Source organism: Dermacentor andersoni, chromosome 3 (assembly GCF_023375885.2).
Source record: "Dermacentor andersoni chromosome 3, qqDerAnde1_hic_scaffold, whole genome shotgun sequence".
Lineage (NCBI taxonomy): Eukaryota > Metazoa > Arthropoda > Arachnida > Ixodida > Ixodidae > Dermacentor > Dermacentor andersoni.
The window spans coordinates 68,989,091-69,007,775 of NC_092816.1; the positions used below are offsets into that span (position 1 = coordinate 68,989,091).

An 18,685-nucleotide genomic window follows, 5' to 3' on the forward strand; every position below is an offset into this window, starting at 1 on the left:
CATCCCATGCTGCAACACTTCGGTTCGTGGCGAGTGGGCACGTCACAACTACTGGCAAAATGCCTCACTTGAAGAAGCTGCTGACATGAGCCGAATTTGAGAAGCACAAATGCCGAAGGCACAAAAACGACAATGCGCTTTGGGCCACTATGGCCTCACCAGCTCTGTGCGTCTCGTGCTGCAATGATTCGTCATACGTTTTCCCGGTTAGTGGGTTGTTTCTTAAATGTTTTGGAAAACATACGAATGAGGTTCTACTGTATATATAATTTTAATAGACAGGGTATATGAGGCTTTCATTACAACATGTACGAAGCTCAAATTTTTTAAAGAGATGCTTACATAATATAAAATGCACAATAATACAGTGTATCCAGGCTAGTTAGCAGGCTTGCTTGTAATTTTGCAGCCATTAGTTTGCTCATGTCTAGAGAGGGTAAGCATGGAAAGCAGTTCCGCACCTTGGTCCGTCTTAGTGGCCGGCTTCCAGTTGTCCGCGCTGATGATGGGCAGGCACACCTGACCCTTTTCATCAATGTTGGGGTGGTAGATCTTGGTCCTAAAGGTGATTTTGGGCGGCTTGAACGGGTATTCGGCTGGGAAGTTGATTTCTATCCGAAAAGCCCCCTTGTTGTACGGGCTGTTGTCCTGCATCACGGGTCATAACAGTAATTTAGGCAAGTGTGCCTAAACCATTTCGAGCTCAGCCTAGAGAACACATAAAGGGGGGCTCCACAGTAATTCTGGCCACCTGTTCCCAAGACAATTATTCTGAACCAAAATAGCAAAAGATGTCGAAGTCTACGCCCGTTGAAGTGTAGCCATTGAAACCAGGTATCAAGTGAGGAATTTCATCATCAGAAGACATTTCAAGTCCGCTGCAGAACAAAAGCCTCTCCCAAGAAACCTGTCCTGCATAAACCAAATTATGTCAGCAAATTTCCCACCATCGTCACCCATTTCGACCTCCTTACCCTCTACTGCATCTTTGGTGCTTGGATTACTCTAACAGACCACCAGTTTTTTGCTGATTTCTTAGCAATTAGAATATCCTCACCCATAATTTTGTCATTTTTTTGCCCCTTACATGTCGCACCTGTGACTGCTGCCTGGACATTCCTTTCCCTCCTTTCAACTTTGTCAAAGAGATGCTGACATAAAATCTTCAATATTTGTTAAATTTTTTCTCGTTACACTTTTATTAACCTCACTAAAGACTACAAAAGATACTGTTATGTATCAGAGTACTCGAAATAATATACTACATAATACTTGTTTCCTTCAAAAAGACAAGTCTACTTGTCAAAACGTTGCCTTCTGCTTTCATCTTGTTCACAGACAGTTTGCTCATCGCTTTGTTTTCAGGAAATGTGTTCCAATTTCAGTACTCGGGAGGGGGGAGGGGGGGGAGTCATGATGTCGTGATGCATTGGCCTGCTTCGTTTCTGCAACCTCTGTGACTGCAGCACTCATTTTCTTCATGAACAGCGCATTCATCATAGCTAGCATTATTACTACACATCAGAAAATTTTGCTTGGTGTCATGATGTCACAATATCAATGATGCCAAGCTCGGCTTTTGAGGACAACTTTAGCATCAAATTAAGATATAGGTTTAAGCGTTTCCTACTCTTCTTAATTACTAATACCCGTACCACACGGGCAAGAAAATGGCATTCAGTAGTTAAGGCCTCAAGTTCCTGAATTACATTTTTTTTCGGTGGAGCTACCATACGTCCAAATTTAATGACATTTGACCCGATGATGTTGATACCGTAACAGCGTCTTCTGAAGTAAGCAATTTTAGGGCAATAATAAAAAGATAAACATGCATTTACGTATTTAAAGGGCCCTTCACCAGGCCACATAGAATATTTGGTTGTAAACTGGAAGTTGTTACGCGCCTTCTAGGGAGCATTCAGCCGCAAGAATTGTCCAATATGGTCCATTAATAGCCAAGATAAAAATATTTCAGTGCCACAAACACTTGATTTCAGGAGGCGAGTGCCCCTGCCAAGAGAGACTCTCTCCACTTGCCTCGTTTAGCCTCCACAAGCGAAATTTCTTTACTGCATTCAGGAGAACGCAGGAAAGAAATCGCATCACAGGTCCCACTTTCACTTCTTTCCCCTTGCTTTGCTGCTGTGCGGTGCATTTCCGCTGACGGAGTCGGGTGTGAGCTGTTGCGTTTGTCTCAATCCGCTCAGTACACAATTTTGCACACTGTGCATGAGAACACCTGAATAGCAGTATAAGTCAGTGCTACAAGAATGCTGAGGCAGACACAAGCAAATCACAGAGCAGCATGATCATGCACTGCAACATGGTAGAAAATGACGCAGTTTCGTGGTCTCTGTGTGCGACTGCATGATGTGGTAACAGGCAGACGAAACGGAAGTACCATCTCTCTAGCTGCTGTGCAAAGTAAAACAAAAACACGCAGACATTTGGCTTGTGTGTCTTATTATTTCTCTAGACGTTAATTGGTCTACTGAAGCACCAGATTACACAAATAGCAAATGTTGCCTTGAGTAATTCTAGGAATCGTGCCACTATGAGCGACATTACAGCAATGCTACGTACGTAGGCGCACTTGTGTGATACACATTGACTCTGCAGCTGAAAGCGCGGTGCCCATGAGGAGAAGGGCAAACGGCGTTCGGTTAGATTTCACCTCTTTCCACGGCGCATAGCGATGTAATAAGACACATCTGTTAGCGTTAATTGTATGCCTGGCGCTTGTCATCTCAAGATGGCCAGACCTGGTGAGGGGCCCTTTAACCTGTCTTCAAGGCTAGTGAAATGTAGAAATAAGCACACTATGGTGCCGCTGACTTTAGTTTGTCAGTCTTTTACAATGTTGCAACCGACAAAGTACGATGGCAATGAAATCGCCCTTGTTGCATGCTAACATTTAACATTACTCCGCTTGATGCAGCGTCTCTTCTAATGGTGTCGTCGTTTGCATTATATAAACTTGAAGTGCTTGTGAAGTGCTTGGTCACGAATGGGATAAGGCGAATGCTATTTGATTTCCTTGTGAGGGCACCATGCAAATGACATTAAATCTTAAGGCATTAGGAAGTTAATGGCATTTTCTGCGCCCAAAAGCACAGGTATGTGTCATTTTATGCGTAAGAAGTCTGTGGTAGTGGTTCTGCAACTTTGAAAATGTGTGTCAGTACTCCTTTAACCTTCAAACTTTGGTCATATGGTTAGCGATGATAGAGCCCAGCAATTATACATATTATTTTCAAGGGTTTCTTGCCATTCATGACTTTGGGAGTGTCTGCCAAATGCGAACCAATCTCGTATTGAGCAGCAGGATGCCTAGCCACATAGCTATTGTGGTGGGACAGGGGAGTACAAACACCCAACAGTTAAGTTGGTACTGCTGTGGTGAAACACTACTCTATCATACCAAAAATGTGACATGACTTGACAAACATAATTAAGTCCAACACTAGTAATTATACTTGCTTGTTAACTCACAAGTAGCACATCACAACCTTACCACAATGAAAGACAGATGCACCTTTTATAATACACTGCCACTTCACAGCACACACAAGAAAGATGTTATAGCACGTGTTTACCATGAACACAGACTTGGGGTCACTGGCCACGTCATGCTGAATATGTCTATTCTTGTCATACCATCAAAGCGAAGCAGTGCGACGCTTGGTCAGTATATAAAAGGGGGTCACCTGGGAACATCAAGCTCTGATAGCTCACTTCAGCAGCAATACAGATTTGAAGTCCAATTCCAGAGTCCAATACCAAAACTACAATTTGATCATGAGGCACGCCGTAGTGGGGGACTCCGCATTAATTTTGATTACCAGGGGATCTTAAACGTGGCCCCAATGCACGGAACATGGGAATTTTCGCATTTCACCCCCACTGAGATGCAGCCACCGTGGCCAGGATTCAATCCCATGGTCTCGTGCAGCACAACACCATGGCTGCTAAGCCACCACGACAGATCATCTAATTGTGAGGCTTCTGATTACAAGGATTACGAGTGGGGGATTCTGGGTTAAATTTGACCACTTGGGGTTCTTTAACATGCACCTAAATCTCAGACAAGCGTTTTCGCATTTGATGCGCATTTCATCCCCATTGAAATGCAGCCGTCAGGGCTGCAATTGAACCATGGCTGACCTGCAAGACAGTTTTGACTGTGCCTAGAGCAGGACCGTTACATTTGTCGCCCAGGAACAGGAGATTACCCTGATGTCGGCAATATTTTCCTACACCACATAATGACAAATGGAAGGACTACCCCCCTTTTAAGGGCTATCAGTCAGCTTTCTCTAAATGTAGCAGCTAGCAATTTGGGAAGGTCTTGCCTAACAAGTCTACACACTAGGCGTCTTTTTTCCCATTACAGTCAAAATTCCAGCTAAAGAAAATTACCGTATTTACTCGCATAATGATCGCACTCGCGTAATGATCGCACCCCTGAATTTTGTCGTCAAAATTTGATTTTTTTAATTTCCCGCGTAATGATCGCACCCCGAACTTGACGCAGCGATATGTCGTGTGCCAAGTCTAGCTAATAATGATTGCGCTTACCATCTGTTGAATGCTACGTGAACGACTATTCAAGACGAACCAGGTGGTCTGCACGCACCAAACACCCTTAAGTAGATGCCTCATTTCATTACTTTCATCACTTTCCGCACTTCCATGACAAAAAGAGGTGCAACCAAACTTTCCTTTATTATGTGTAGGCTTTATAATGGTTGTGGTCAATAACAAAAAAGGCGCCTTTCGATTCTTCTCATCTGCACTCGTGGGCAAGCAACAAATCGCAAGCGGCAACGATAGTAGCCACGTTTACACTAATACGTTAAAAGTGTACCTTATTCATACGCCAACGCTTGTAACACAGCTAAAATATTCACCCACCCTTAGCGCAAACGTGCAGTATTAGGATAGTAGTGAAGACAGATGCCGCAGTTTCCGCAGCATTCCCGCCATGTGTTTCTATGTCACTGGCAGCTAAGCGCGCCCATCTGTTTCTGCCCCCTCAAAGTGGACATGGCTACGTTATTGCCGCAAACTTACCGATATTAACAATATTATTCATTACTGATACGGAAAAAACTGTTTCAATGCATGCAATGTACTCAAGAGAAGAAGAAAAAAAAAAATCGCGTTCGGCACTTTCGGCTTGCTCAGATGGCCGCCATTTTTGTTTTGGTGTCCCGCACCCGCATTCCGCAGCAAACGGGGGACGAAAAAAAATTTTCTTTTGCGGGAAATTTAACCCGCGTAATGATCGCACCCCTGAATTTGCGTCAATTTTTTCTGACAAAAAAGTGCGATCATTATGCGAGTAAATACGGTAAAAGAAATAAGGTGTGCAATGATGCGAAGGATATGCATGTAGTGAAGAGGAAGTACCATGCAAAGGGAGGGCAAAGGAAAGGACGTTGAAGTAAACAACAGAAGACGCTCGAAGGATGGCCTTTTGCCTCTTTCTTTTTACAAGGTATATAGTCTGCCATCTATAGCATTAGTTAAATTGGTTCTCATCCAACAATGTTCAAGAGTTCTCATAGGTGCTCATGCCTTCCAATCATTTTTCATTTGAACATCAGACAAATAGAGGCAATCTTGCAGGCAGAAGACTGCTGTAGCAATCACGATAGTCTATAATTTGATCGATGCGATTCAGAGGCTAGTTATGTACCCACCACAGCGGCTCAGTGGTTATGTAATCGGGCTGTTGAGTATGTGGTCAGGGATTCGATTCCTAACTACTGTGACCGCATTCCCATGCGGTGGGATAAGAAAAGTGCATGGTGCCATGCTTTGAGTGTACGTTAAAGAACACCACATAGTCAAATCCAAGGTCCTCCACTACGGAATCCCTCGTAGTCCCCTGTCCACTTTTGGAATGTTAAATCCCACAATTTTTCTCTAGGCTGACAAGCTCTTTAGCAAAGTGAACTATGCCGAGCATGGTGCCCTAAGCTTTCACACACTGCCCGACTTGAAAGCATTCTGCATTTTTTGAAGCCCTATTCGCATCACGTGCCTACTTAGCCATTATGGGCTAGGTGTGATATTTACACACAAGCTTTCATACAAAAGCAATCAACATGATGTATCAGAAACGGTATACGTATGCACACACATGCCCCCTCCCACACACACATACACACAAGCCTGTTTGTTTTGATTTCGACTTATTGATTGCATTAATGTGTACTTTATGCTGGTATGCTGCGAGAGATCAGAAGTACATGACTGGTTGAGGACAAATGTGGCTAGTGCTTGCTTAAGCAATGCAGCCCACAAGAAAAAGTAAAATGAACCAACACATTTTTCTCAGCTTACATGTTTCACATTGTGCACAGTGCGTACTGGGTGCCCCAGGTAAATGCCAGTAAGAATTTAAAAAATGCACAGACACACACGACAAAAGGAGGGCTTTATGCGAACAGCACTCACTGTATGTTAACGCGCATTGTTCATGCTAGTAATGAGTATTTTTATTCACTGTGTACAAGTTAAGTTTATTTAGCTAACTTTTAATTAAATTCTGGTGTTTCGTGTGCCAGAATCCCGATCCGATCAGGCCAGCCACAGTGAGGGACTCCAGATAAATTTTGACTACCTGAGCTTATTTAACGAGCACCTAATGCACATTACATGGGAATTTTTGCATTTCAACCCACTGAGATGGAACCGCCAAAGCTGAGATTTGATCACACGACCTCGTACATAGAAGCCCAATGCTATAGTTGCCAAACAACCAATACGGGTAGCTAACCTTTCCTTCATATAATCGTTAAGGTGACATGCAGAAATTGTGGAAGATGTCAAGCTATGACCATGAACAGCCTTTTCAGCCTGCTCCTGGCTTCCATTACAACCTGAGCCTACAGAAATCATTTTGCGATATTGCTGTAAAATATGAACAGCAGCAACAACTTAATGAATGCCAATTCCACCCTTTGATCTGCAGTGCACAGGTCCCTGTTGCACTGTTTACAACTCTGAAATAGAAAACAAATGAATAAAAGGCTATCATAACACCTGCACGATACTCACAGGCACAATCAATCCCTGCCATGTGAGCATGTTTTTTTCATCCACTTGGATGTCCCGAAAGCATTTTGTTCCCGAGTTCCGGATGTCTGCAAGTTCCTGAAAACAAACAACGCATGAATGTAAGTGCCAATGGAATTATTTACAGTGTGCAAGAACAAATATCCTGCAGTAAGCAAGGAACCAGTATGAACAAAGAACAAACAGAGAGCACTGAGAAAGCACAGCTTATCAGCACAAGGTTATTTGTTCCCAACCGATCGCCATTAACGACAATACATATTCTCGCATGATATAATTCATAGCCCACCACTGTTGCCTTGTGGCATTCAGTGACTTCACAACAGTTTTGTAGCCCCCCCAGTGAAAATGTAAAATAAATGTAATGAGTGAGTCTAACACACATTAGAGTTGCTCCTCTTCACAGCTTTATTGCCACCAATCCAATCAGAATGTAGTGAAAGTGATGCTTTTAAAAGTGATCAAAGGTGCTGCAACACTAGCTACTTGTTTTATGTGCAAACTCCAAGTGACAGTAAATAAATAAAACATACTTTTTGCAGTGCAAGATATACACACCAACCATCCTGATAGGTACTTCATGGCCCCTTCCTTTTCCCAGTTTGAATGTGTTTGACCATGTAAGAATTGCAAGCGAGGGATGTGATATGCAAGGTCACACAATAATGCCACAACGTTTACAGCAACATGCTTGCAGAATGTTTTTCTTTTTCAAATCAACATTTGGGCCATGAAATTGTAGTTTTACAGTAAATCGAGAAATTAAAGTGTAACCACAGGTATGAGGCCATATTTACAGAAGGATGCTGTGCAATCTATTGCGGAGAAAAAAAATAACTGCCCTGAAATGTTGGCCGAGATTTTGACAAAGTCATTATTCGACACAGCCTTGCTGCAGTATGCCCCATCAAAACTTGTATGTATCACCCAGTAAAGGGGGGCAGGTGGGGCAATAGGTGGCTCTAACCATAAAAAGAGCGTGTCAGAGTTCGCATTTGTAGAATCGGACGAGGCAGCTACTTTCAATGTCGCTTTACCTGAACTCAATACAGCCAACATTGTGAATAAAGGCTTGTACAATTGTTGTTCATCCCGCACGGCACACAGTTGAAAAATGCAAGGACATTGTAAAATTCATCCCGAGGAGAATTAAAGTGGAAAATAAAGCAAGATTGACAGCTTAAAGGGAAGCTGAAAGGTTTTCCAGAAAAAATGAGTGAACATCTGTACATAATGGTTTTCAACCCTCCGAATTCGAATATCGTATCGAAATTGAGCGAAAGAAAGCGCAAATATATTTTATTTCGACGAAAAGTGCAGCAGCGGACACGCCCAGCTCGGGCGTCTCGTTTCCGCCTGTGATTGGTCGGCCGCCTCGTGACGTCAACCCTAGTAACCGACCGCTGCCGCTACACATGAAGTGCGGTGCCAGGTAGTTTGGTGCTGTTTTTCTGAGACGGTAATAGAAAATTTAGAGAGACTGCGTTTTTCTGAGGAGTTCGCCATTACTCCCTACATGTACGAGCCGATTGCGAAGAGCCAACCTCTCGAAGAAGCAAACGATGCTGGTGCGAGCAGTGCTTTCGACGCGAACGAAAGCAAAGTCTTGGGATCTCCTCGTGTTGGAAATGCTCTTTGGTGAGTATGTTTTTTGCAAAGCGATCTAGTGATCTCGCCGATCTTTCGCCGTCGATCCTTACTCCTAAGCCTTCTCAGTTTAACACCTTGAACACTTCTTCAAAGCACACAGTCAATAGCATTGGAGAGATTGTTTCCCTGTCTAACCCCTTTCTTTATAGGTATCTTCTTGCTTTTCTTGTGTAGAATTAAGGTAGCTGCAGAACCTCTGTAGATATTTTCCAAGGTATTCACATAAGCATTCTGTACTCCTTGATTACGTAATGCCTCGATGACTGCTGGTATCTCTACTGAATCTACCTTTTCTATCTGGCATCTCTACCTTTTCGTTATCTATGAAAGCCATATAGAGAGGCTTATTGTACTCTGCGGATTTCTCGATAACCTAATTAATGACATGGATGTGATCCATTGTACAGTATCCTTTCCTGAAGCCAGCCTGTTCCCTTGGTTGACTAAAGTCCAGTGTTGCCCTTATACTATTGGAGATTATTTGGGTAAATATTTTATATAATACTGAGACAAAGCTAATGGGCCTATAATTTTTCCATTCTTTAACGTCTCCCTTTTTGTGGATTAGTATAACGTTTGCATTCTTCCAGTTTTCTGGGACCCTTGCAGTCGATAGACACTCCATATGAAGAGCTGCCAGTTTTCCAAGCATTATGTCTCCTCCATCTTTAATTAAATTGACTGTTATTCCATCTTCTCCTGCCGCTCTTCCTTGTTTCATGTCTTGCAAGGCCCTTATGACCTCATCGCTAGATATAGGAGGAGTTTCTGTATCCTGTTGATTACTGTTTCTAATGGAGGTATCCTGACTCCTCTGGGTATTGTACAGGTCAGTATAGGATTTTCCGCTTCCTTTACTATATCTTCGAGATTGCTGATGATATTCCCCTGCTTATCTTTCTGTGCATACATCTTGGCTTGTCCTTTGCCAAGTTTCTTTCTCACTGATTTCAGGCTGTGCTCATTTTTTATGGCTTCATCTGTCTTTCTCACTTTATAGTTTCGAATATCACTTATTTTTGCCTTGTTGATCAGTTTTGACAGTTCCGCGAATCCTATCTTATCTGTTGAGTTGGACACTTTCATTCTTTGTCATTTCTTTATTAGGTCATTTGTTACTTGGGAGAGCTTGCCTACTGGTCGCCTTGGTGCCTTGCCTCCCACTTCTATTGCTGCCTCTGACGTCAGCCTAGTTACGAATTCATTCATTAGCTCTATGTCATCATCATCTCTCTGTTCTAAGGCTGCATATTTGTTTGCAAGTACCAGCCTGAATTTGTCTGGTTTTACCCTTACTGCCTCTAGGTTGACCTGTTTCTTCTTGACCAATTTTGCTCTTCCTCTCTTCAAATTGAGGTAAATCCTAGCCCTCACTAATCTATGATCCCTGCACTTTACCCTACCTATCACTTCTACATCCTGCACTATGCTGGGATCAGTGGAAAGTATGAAGTCAATTTCATTTCTTGTTTCACCATTCGGGCTTTTCCAGGTCCACTTTCTGTTGCTACGCTTCCTGAAAAGGGTGTTCATTATTCAAAGCTTATTCCTTTCTGGGAATTCTACCAGCATCTATCCTCTAGCATTCCTAGAATCGATGCCGTCCTTGACAATTGCTTGTTCACTAGCATGCTTTTCCCCCCCCTTTGCACTGAAGTCGCCCATTACTACAGCATACCGAGTTTGCACTTTCCTCATCGCTAATTCAACATCTTCGTAAAACTGGGGCCCTAAACGTAAAACTATTCCGATATGTTTTTATTGCAATCTCCTGATGTCAAATTTGCGTAACCACCAACGCAAGCATCGGGCGGTGACATGCAGGGTTGTCTGAACAGACCAATCAAACGCTCACCTCGTTCATAGGAGGCCACTTTTGTTCGCTTGGAAAATGAATAACATTGCCTGCACTGAGCGGCTTGTCTTATCTAAGTGGCTGACAAGAGGCAAGCAGCACCCTCAAGTGGAGAGGGGTTCGATGGGGCCGAGCCATTGCACTGTATATAGATAACTGGATGAAGAGGGTGGTGCCAATGCCTGCAATGGAAGCTTAAAGGGACACTAAAGGTTACTATTAAGTCAACGTGGACTGTTGAAATACCATCACAGAAACCTCGAAACGCTTGTTTCGTGCCAAGGAGAGACTTATTTTAAGAGAAAATGCGTTCTGAAGCGTCCGCATACCTCTAGCGCAGTTCAAATCGCCCGCCCTCCGATCGAGGAGTACTGACATCATGGTCTCATAGTGACGTTGCGCCATCGGTGAGTAGAACGGCGTCCGCAGACGGCGCTACGGCTTTTCTGCGCAAAACGCAAACGCGCGGCCAGAAACAGAGCCAAGACAGAGCCGACAGCAGAGCGAAAGCGGGAGTATGGTGGCTAGCGGAAGGAGAAACGAATTACGTCCCACATTACGTCCCACGGCACACGGAGAGTCCGTTTTCGTTAAACTATAGGGTGCGGCGAGCTCGCAGTGTGGTCGGCGTGGTCTGTGAGAAGTGACGAGCCTTTTCGCACTTGCAACAGGGCATAAAAAAGTGCGAATCGACGCAAAACTCGGCCTAGAAACGTGCTTCGCCACAGCCAGGGCTCAATACGACCCAAGCTGGCACGACCCAGATGTCGTTTCCCGCACCGCCACCAGGCGCCGCTACTATACCTCAAACTCCAGCGCAAGACGCCCATAAGCTGGTACTTCATTCTATGACGCAAACTTCGACGCTCGTCGCAATGGACCCTGACACCGACAGATTGGCTCGCGATGGTGGGCTCAACTTCAGCGATTTGAACACCGACGAGCGCGACCTTCTGCTGAGGGCTCGCACTGCCGCCGTCGTTGCGTACTACGACGGCGGCCTCGACACCGGCTCTCCGGAGCGGGAAAGCAACGAGGGCTTCCCACTACATCACATGGACGTGGCATTCTCGCTGCTTGTTCCAAATGAAACTTTCGCGAGCCAGCAGAACCCTCACAGCACGATGCGATAACGAAACCACTGAAATTCCAAAGCGTGCGCGGCGCAGAGTCGAGCGCGCACAGTCGAGCGAAAACGAAACCTTTCGAACAACCATATTACTGAAGGGTAACCTCAAAATATTTTTTCTTAGAATCGAATAGACGTAGACAAGTAGCATTTTTTTCCGTCTTATAATCAAATGAAATGATATTTTCAATACGAGTAGTTGAGTATTAGTAACACAAATTATGAGGAGTGCTTTCGTCATCGGGCTAGTACCGGAATGTCGCTGGGGGGTCTCAAATCGTGTCATGCATTTACCTCAATTTCTCGGTTACTAAAGCTCTGTTCGCGATTATATTGACGCCTTAGACGTTCTAGAACATTGCTCTACCACTTTAACTTGAGTTTCTGGTAACCTTTAGTGTCCCTTTAAGAATGTTGCTGGAAAGGATCCTCAGCAAAGAAGAGTTGTCAGAATGAGGTCATAAACATGCTGAAATTGCTAGAAAATGTTACACAGCCACGTAAAAAGTTTTATTATAGGCAAACAAACCTATGCTCTATGGCAGGTAAATGTAGTCAGTGCCTCAGCAATCGGCAGCAGCCATCTTTTATTCCTTTCGGAAAGGGGCAGCCTGTGGTTATCCAGAAGAAAATTCACTTTTGTTCGGCATATAAATGCGCCTTTAACACGTACATGTCACTTTAAAGCAATGAGTTTTTGCAGTTTTGTGACATGTTGTGACAGGCAGGTGAAGTGGGTGCAGCCCGAAAACTTTTGACCAATAGCCGAGGGCTAATGGCGAAAAGGCGTCGAATAAAAGGCGTCGAATCAGAAATGACTATTTTTCATTTGTTCGGTCAAATCACGCATAATCAGAGTGTACACGTCATATCCGATGGGGAGTTATCGCGGTTTGCGTGACGTGACGTCGCGTGACTGACAGGTGCAGTGGGGGTGGCACCAAAACAGTTTTTACCAATCGCAGCGGGCTGATTGCAGAATTGGAATAGAAAAGTTTGGAATAGTTTTATGTTATAGCACCCCTGATCTATTTCCTCATCATCGTGACTGGATGTTGGAGCATAGGCTTGTCCTACCTTTATTCTATACCTCTTATTAAGTTTGATTACGACTACAGCTACCCTCTCATTAATGCTGTAGAATTCGTCAACATTGCCCGATATATTCTTATGGATCAAGAATCCTACCTCGTATTGCTTCTTGTGTAGGAGACCTCTATAGCAGAGGTCATGTCCATTATTAAGCAATGTATAAGCCTCATCTGTACTTCTAATCTCACTAAGGCCGATGATATTCTAAACAATGTCTGATAGTTCCTCAGAGTCCTGCTAAGCTAGCCTCGCTCGAGAGGGTACGGGTGTTAAACGTTGCAAGGGTCTATAAATTAATATAAAGTGTGATATTGGAACAGAAGTCAAGCATGTTCTTGCTATTCACTGTGCAACATATTATTGCTGGCACAGCCTGGAAAGAAAATCGCAAAGGTGCTGGCAGCAAACTCTTTCTTTTTGCTGAGCACCGCCCGCATGAGAGAGGTCACATCACAGGCTTTAAATCTTCCTTGTGATAGTACTAAGTTCTGAACATGACTTGCTAGAGATTTTCATATTATGTGCGTACTTCAGGTGAATGTACGTCAAAACAGTTTCTGGCATTGAAGTGGCATTTGTTATCACTGCAGCTGCCCTTCTCAACACCGATTCTTTAAACCCAGGGGAGCCGGACAACTGCTTTGTTCCTGTCAAGTGCGCCCTCAATATAACTTAGTTTTTGGGAATATGGTGCCAGTCACACCAAATGATGGAGCAACTGCCACTCATTCGTCGCACTCAGTGGGCGAAAGGAATTCCCTGAACGAGTGAGACTCTGCACTGGCATATAAAGTGAAGCTTTTTACGTCTCACTGATTCATCCATGAGTGCTGAAAACGCACTGCAGGAAAGCCAACTTACACATCTGCACAGAACACTACAGTTTACATTTGCAGTACGGTGCCAGTGTCGACTGGCCGGCTGGCCAGTGCCTGATAACGGCGCGAAGCTTCACAAACTTCACAAGAGCAGCGCATGCGCGCAAAGTTCACTACAAGCACAAGTTGCATCTGCTAGGCATGACACTATCCCTGTCGCGATTAACTGAGCTTCCCTGCTTATCGGAGACAACAAGTGCACGTGAACACGGGCTCATCTTAGGATCTGGAAAATGCAATCCTAAACAAGCAATCAAATCACATGAATAGCATCGGGTCACTCAGCATTTCTTGGGTTCGTTGCGTGGTCATTAGCAATATATACAATCCTAAACAAGTAAGCAAATCACATATGCATAATATCGGGTCGCTCAGCATTTCTTCGGTTCGTTGCATGGTCATTGGCTTTGGACTTTGACTCAGTTTACATAGGGGGAAAGCTTTGCATTCAACTATCTTTCTTTAAGACACAGACTTTCATTCTTCTTCAAACACCTGAACAAGTGAGACTTGTTTTTTGCATGTAAAAGTTTAAGAAGAGCTTCTGCAACAGATGATTTGTGCTAAGTGGCACTGGTTCGCCTTGAAGCAAATGTGTAGTGCACTGACACATCTGTGCTTAGTGGAGGATGCACAAAGTGCAAGTCATGCACTCGCGTGTTCCCTTTTGAGAGTGCACTGGACTAACAACACTTTGGCAGATTTACTGTACAATTTCTTCCTTATCCGCCATTCACAGCCAGCTGGCTGCTTGGGCAACTAACTGACAAAGCATGGAAAAGCATGATATTGGAATAAAATCATTACGTTATCCCTGCCTTGGTCTCAATGTCTTCACAAAGGTTGAGAGGTTTGTCAAACACTTTCATGAGGTTGGCTTCTGATTGGCCACTTCATAGTTATTACATATTTTTACTTAAACTGGTAGGGTACTTCTCCACAGTGCTTTGTGACACGCTAACGCAGCTTAACTACTATTAACATGAAAACATCACATGCATACTACTGCTTCAATTCCAGTGATGCGCGTTTATTTTTTACTTACAAATAATGCAGACACAAAGTGCTGCCCAAGCAGGAGAGAGTGTCAACAGACACTGTTCAGAAGCATCAACGGTAGTACACTCTACAGAAGCGTTAGGCAGAGCGTTCCAATCAATTGGCCAAAGAAAGAAGCGTTGGATCAGCTTCATTCGTATGGATAGTAAGCCATTTCGCATTTTTTTGCAGCCAAAGGTAGTGTACGAATAAGCATGCATACGAATGCTAAAAGAAAGAACGTTGCTTTGTACGGTGGCATGCGCGCTAACAGCCAAGAAGAGGAACAAACCCCTCAACAAACAGAGGTGCTCATAATCGACTTCAGAAACGAGCAAGCCAGCCATGCCCGGCGCAATAACTCCGCTTTGAGACACGGCGGGCGGCGTTTATATTTAGCGCAGGCTCAACGCCCCGAAAGCGTCAGGCGCCGGCGCTCACCGGCCGGATCGCAACGCATGGTGAAACGGCGGGACGCAAAGACTTCAATGAGAAATTCTGCGCATCTCGAAGGAACACGGCCTTTTTCATAAGCGAAGCGGATAAACGACGCGCACCTTGACGAGGTACGAACTTGTTTACCAACTAGTGAGTTTGCACACGGTAGAACAGGTTGTGATCAAGAGAAGAAAATTATTGAAGTCAGTTATGAGAAACGATAAAATGATGTGGTTGTGATGATTACACTTATTTATAGCGATGTCAGGTTAGGCGCTGTAGTTCGCTAATGTGGGAACACCAAAACCTAAAATGCGTCGTCTATCGGCAATGCTCAGAGTTTCAAGCTCATTAAGACACAAACGGTGCGCCTGTGGTGCAAATTTTTTTTTCTTTTTAATGAGTAGAGAATGTAATCTAAATAAAATAAAATAAAAAAAGCAACCGGCGAATCCTTCGTCCGCTGCACCTACCCGAACCTTTTCCACGAGATTTCACTCAATGACAAAGCAAGCGCTGCAGCACAAAGCTTTAAAATATAAAGGGCACATAAACGCACGGTAATATAGCCCATATTACAACCAAAATCCCGTGACAGGTAGGGCGCTAAGTGTTAATCTGAGATACGTCCGATTCAAGAGGCGGTGCGGCCCACCGATTTGATAGCGAAGTCTAGGCCTACTTTATGAAGCGCCGCGAAGAGGAAACGCAGAGAGAAATTCTCTGCGAAGGTGAAGGGAAACGCAACCAATAAGAACATAAGATCATTACACACAATGTCACTAGAAATCGCGCTGTCGTAACGTTCCCAAACCGTTAAATGCAGTTAGATGGAAGAAAATGACTCACTTTTACCAGCCGCCTCGTCGCTGCCATTTTCGAATGATCCAGAAGCCGGCGACTCCTTGTGGTGCGCGTAGGAAACACACATTATGAAATAACCAGATAAGACGCCATGCGTCAGAGCCACCTTTTTGGCAAACTGTGTAGTGAACAACCAAAGGCTAGACATCACACTGAATACATTTCGATAAAAATCTTAAGATATGAGTGAAAATTAACTAAGCACCACTCTGACTCGAAATGTACAGGGTCTGCGTGTTTCGCTGCGTATGTTCGAATAGAGGTTTTGCGTTTGAATAAAGTTTTTCACCGCTGCACTGTTCAAATTTTGCAGAAATATATAATTTTAGAGTCTACGTCGTATAGTGTAACATTTGGCAATGTTAATTGCCTGGTTTTTAAGAAAAAAGTGAAAATTTGCCTGCACTTATGGGGATGCAAGCTGCTGCCACAGCAGCGCCAGCATAAACTTGTGTCGCCGCCTTAGCTGCCTGCCGGCAGCTGCAGAAAGCAGCGTTTCAAGGAGGGCAGTCGTGTGTTCCAGGCATAGTTTCATACAATAATTACTGTATGAAACCTAAAGGTTCCAGGAGAGGGCAACAAGCGGCAGCTTTTCCTAAAACGCTGATTTCTGCAGCTGCCGGCAGGCGGCGACAAAAGTTTATGCTTGAGCCGTTACTGCAGCCGGTCGAATCCCAATAAGTGCAGGCAAATTTGCACTTTTTTCTTAAAAACCAGGCAATTCAGGCTATTTAGCGTGGCCGTCGAAGGGTCACGTTGAATAGGCCGCGTCGGAGTTGGCCCCGAGCTAAAGCTTCCTGAGCAAGCTTTAGCTCGGGGCCAACTCCGACGCGGCCTATTCAAGTACATGTAAAACGCAAAAACGTTTTTCTGAGATAACCTCTGGACCGATCTTGATGAAATTTGTTGCATTTGAGAGAGAAAGTTAAATTCTAGTGACTGTAGTAAGCAGAATTTCTATTTAGGGCCTGAATTTTGTTAAACGAATTTTCAAAAATGCGAAGGTTCGAACAATATAGAAGCACGAAGTTTACAAATTCATAGCTCTGCATCAAGAACAGATATCGCGGTTCTTTAAACGGCGTCCATTAGATCATTCAAAGCGGACAAATTCCATACGTCAATTTATATCTTACGTGAATTTGTTACGCGGTTTACGAAGGTTCTACAAAAGTTGTGTTTCCATATTGCAAATTTTTTTTCTAGAGTCATGTGTAACGTATTAATTTTGTCCGCTTTAGGTGTTGTATGAGTTGAAATTCACAGAATTGCATTATCATTTTTCGTTGCTTAGTTACATAGCTGTACACTTGATGGTTTCGTTTTTGAAAATTTGAGATTTTTGCCAATTTTTAAGGAAACATTTACGACGTAAATTGAAAATTCGAAACCAACGGTCACTAGATTTTAAGCTTTTCTTTTAAATGCAACAAACCTCGTCAAATTATCCTTTTACGTGTATTTAGATAGGAGCACCCGAGCTAACAGCAGTGGGGATAAAGGGCACCCTTGCCTTAGTCCATTGAATAAATAGCCTGCATGGTGCAGCCACCTGGTGGCACCGAGCTCAACCAAACACAGTAGCAGTAACGAAGTGTATTCTTCTTTGCTGCTGGTGTAAATTTTTCGCAGGAGCGTAATTATTAACTCATTGTTTTTGTAAATGTTTAAAATGTTTTACACTTGGTTAGAGCAATGTTAGTTCTTTGCTTGGCTACTCAAACTCTGCGCCACCAGGTGGCTGGACCGTGCAGACCGATCAGGCCGCTCACGTACGTTTACGCTAAAGTTTCATTAGCTTTGAGTTTATGCCTCCACCCATCCGTCGAAACGCCCAGCTCGCCTGTGGTTACCGGAATATCAGACACATTCGGCGCTGCGACAGAATACTCGCAACGCACGCTGCTTCGATAGCTCTCGATTGGAGTCGAATGCCAAGCAGCTGGCGGACGGTCTTCGCGCGCTCGCTCCTGGACAACCGGAAGTAGACGACATGACCTGCCATCATGATGCAGAGCCAGTAAAGGCGTAGCTTAGCCCCAATCACTCGGCGAATGAGTAACTTGTAACCGTCCGTAGCTCTCTTAATATGAGACACTTCACACAAATTGTGGTACGAATGGTTTATTTTAGATCAAGAATAACGTATAGCGCGAAGGACAAGGACTGCGAGAGACTACATACACAGCGCTGACTTCCAGCAATATTTTATTGCGTTGCCACATCGTGTGCATATATACAAGAGGGGGCATGCGCAGAAAAATGAAAGGCAGTCACAAGGGGTGTTCTAACAGCAAGTCACTACACTAAGAGCATGGTCACTAGAAAAAAATGAACATTACGATTTCTATCTGTTTAGATACGTGACTTCACTAGGGGTCACCGCGATAGAGGAGGCACTAACGCACATACTACTAAGCTTTCTGATGAAATCAGCTTCCACAATTTCCCGAGTGAAATAAAAGTGAAAGTAGAAAAAATAAATAAGAACATAGTTACCTTTGCTGGCTTTATGTCTTGACATGGACGCTTTGGCGTAGGTGAAAAAAATGTTGACATTTATTTTCTGTGACATGACGGTACAAATGAACCACCACAACGCTTCGTTTCATCGGACCGCGTGCTTTGCGAACTTGTCTTAGTGTGTTAATTTGG

General features: G+C 43.9%; 1 protein-coding gene across 1 annotated transcript in view; it reads right to left on the reverse strand.

Annotated features, from left to right (window-relative positions):
* Ubc10 (ubiquitin conjugating enzyme 10) overlaps nt 1–16,118 on the reverse strand; it is a 40,211-nt gene extending 24,093 nt beyond the window's left edge. The window contains exons 1-3 of the mRNA XM_050193741.3: nt 16,016–16,118; nt 7,069–7,164; nt 462–648 (exon numbers count right to left, since the gene is read on the reverse strand). Coding sequence (XP_050049698.1) covers nt 462–648; nt 7,069–7,164; nt 16,016–16,042 — 310 coding nt within the window. The 5' untranslated portion in view covers nt 16,043–16,118. The remainder of the gene's footprint in view (nt 1–461; nt 649–7,068; nt 7,165–16,015) is intronic.
* Between the last annotated feature and the right edge of the window lie 2,567 nt (nt 16,119–18,685).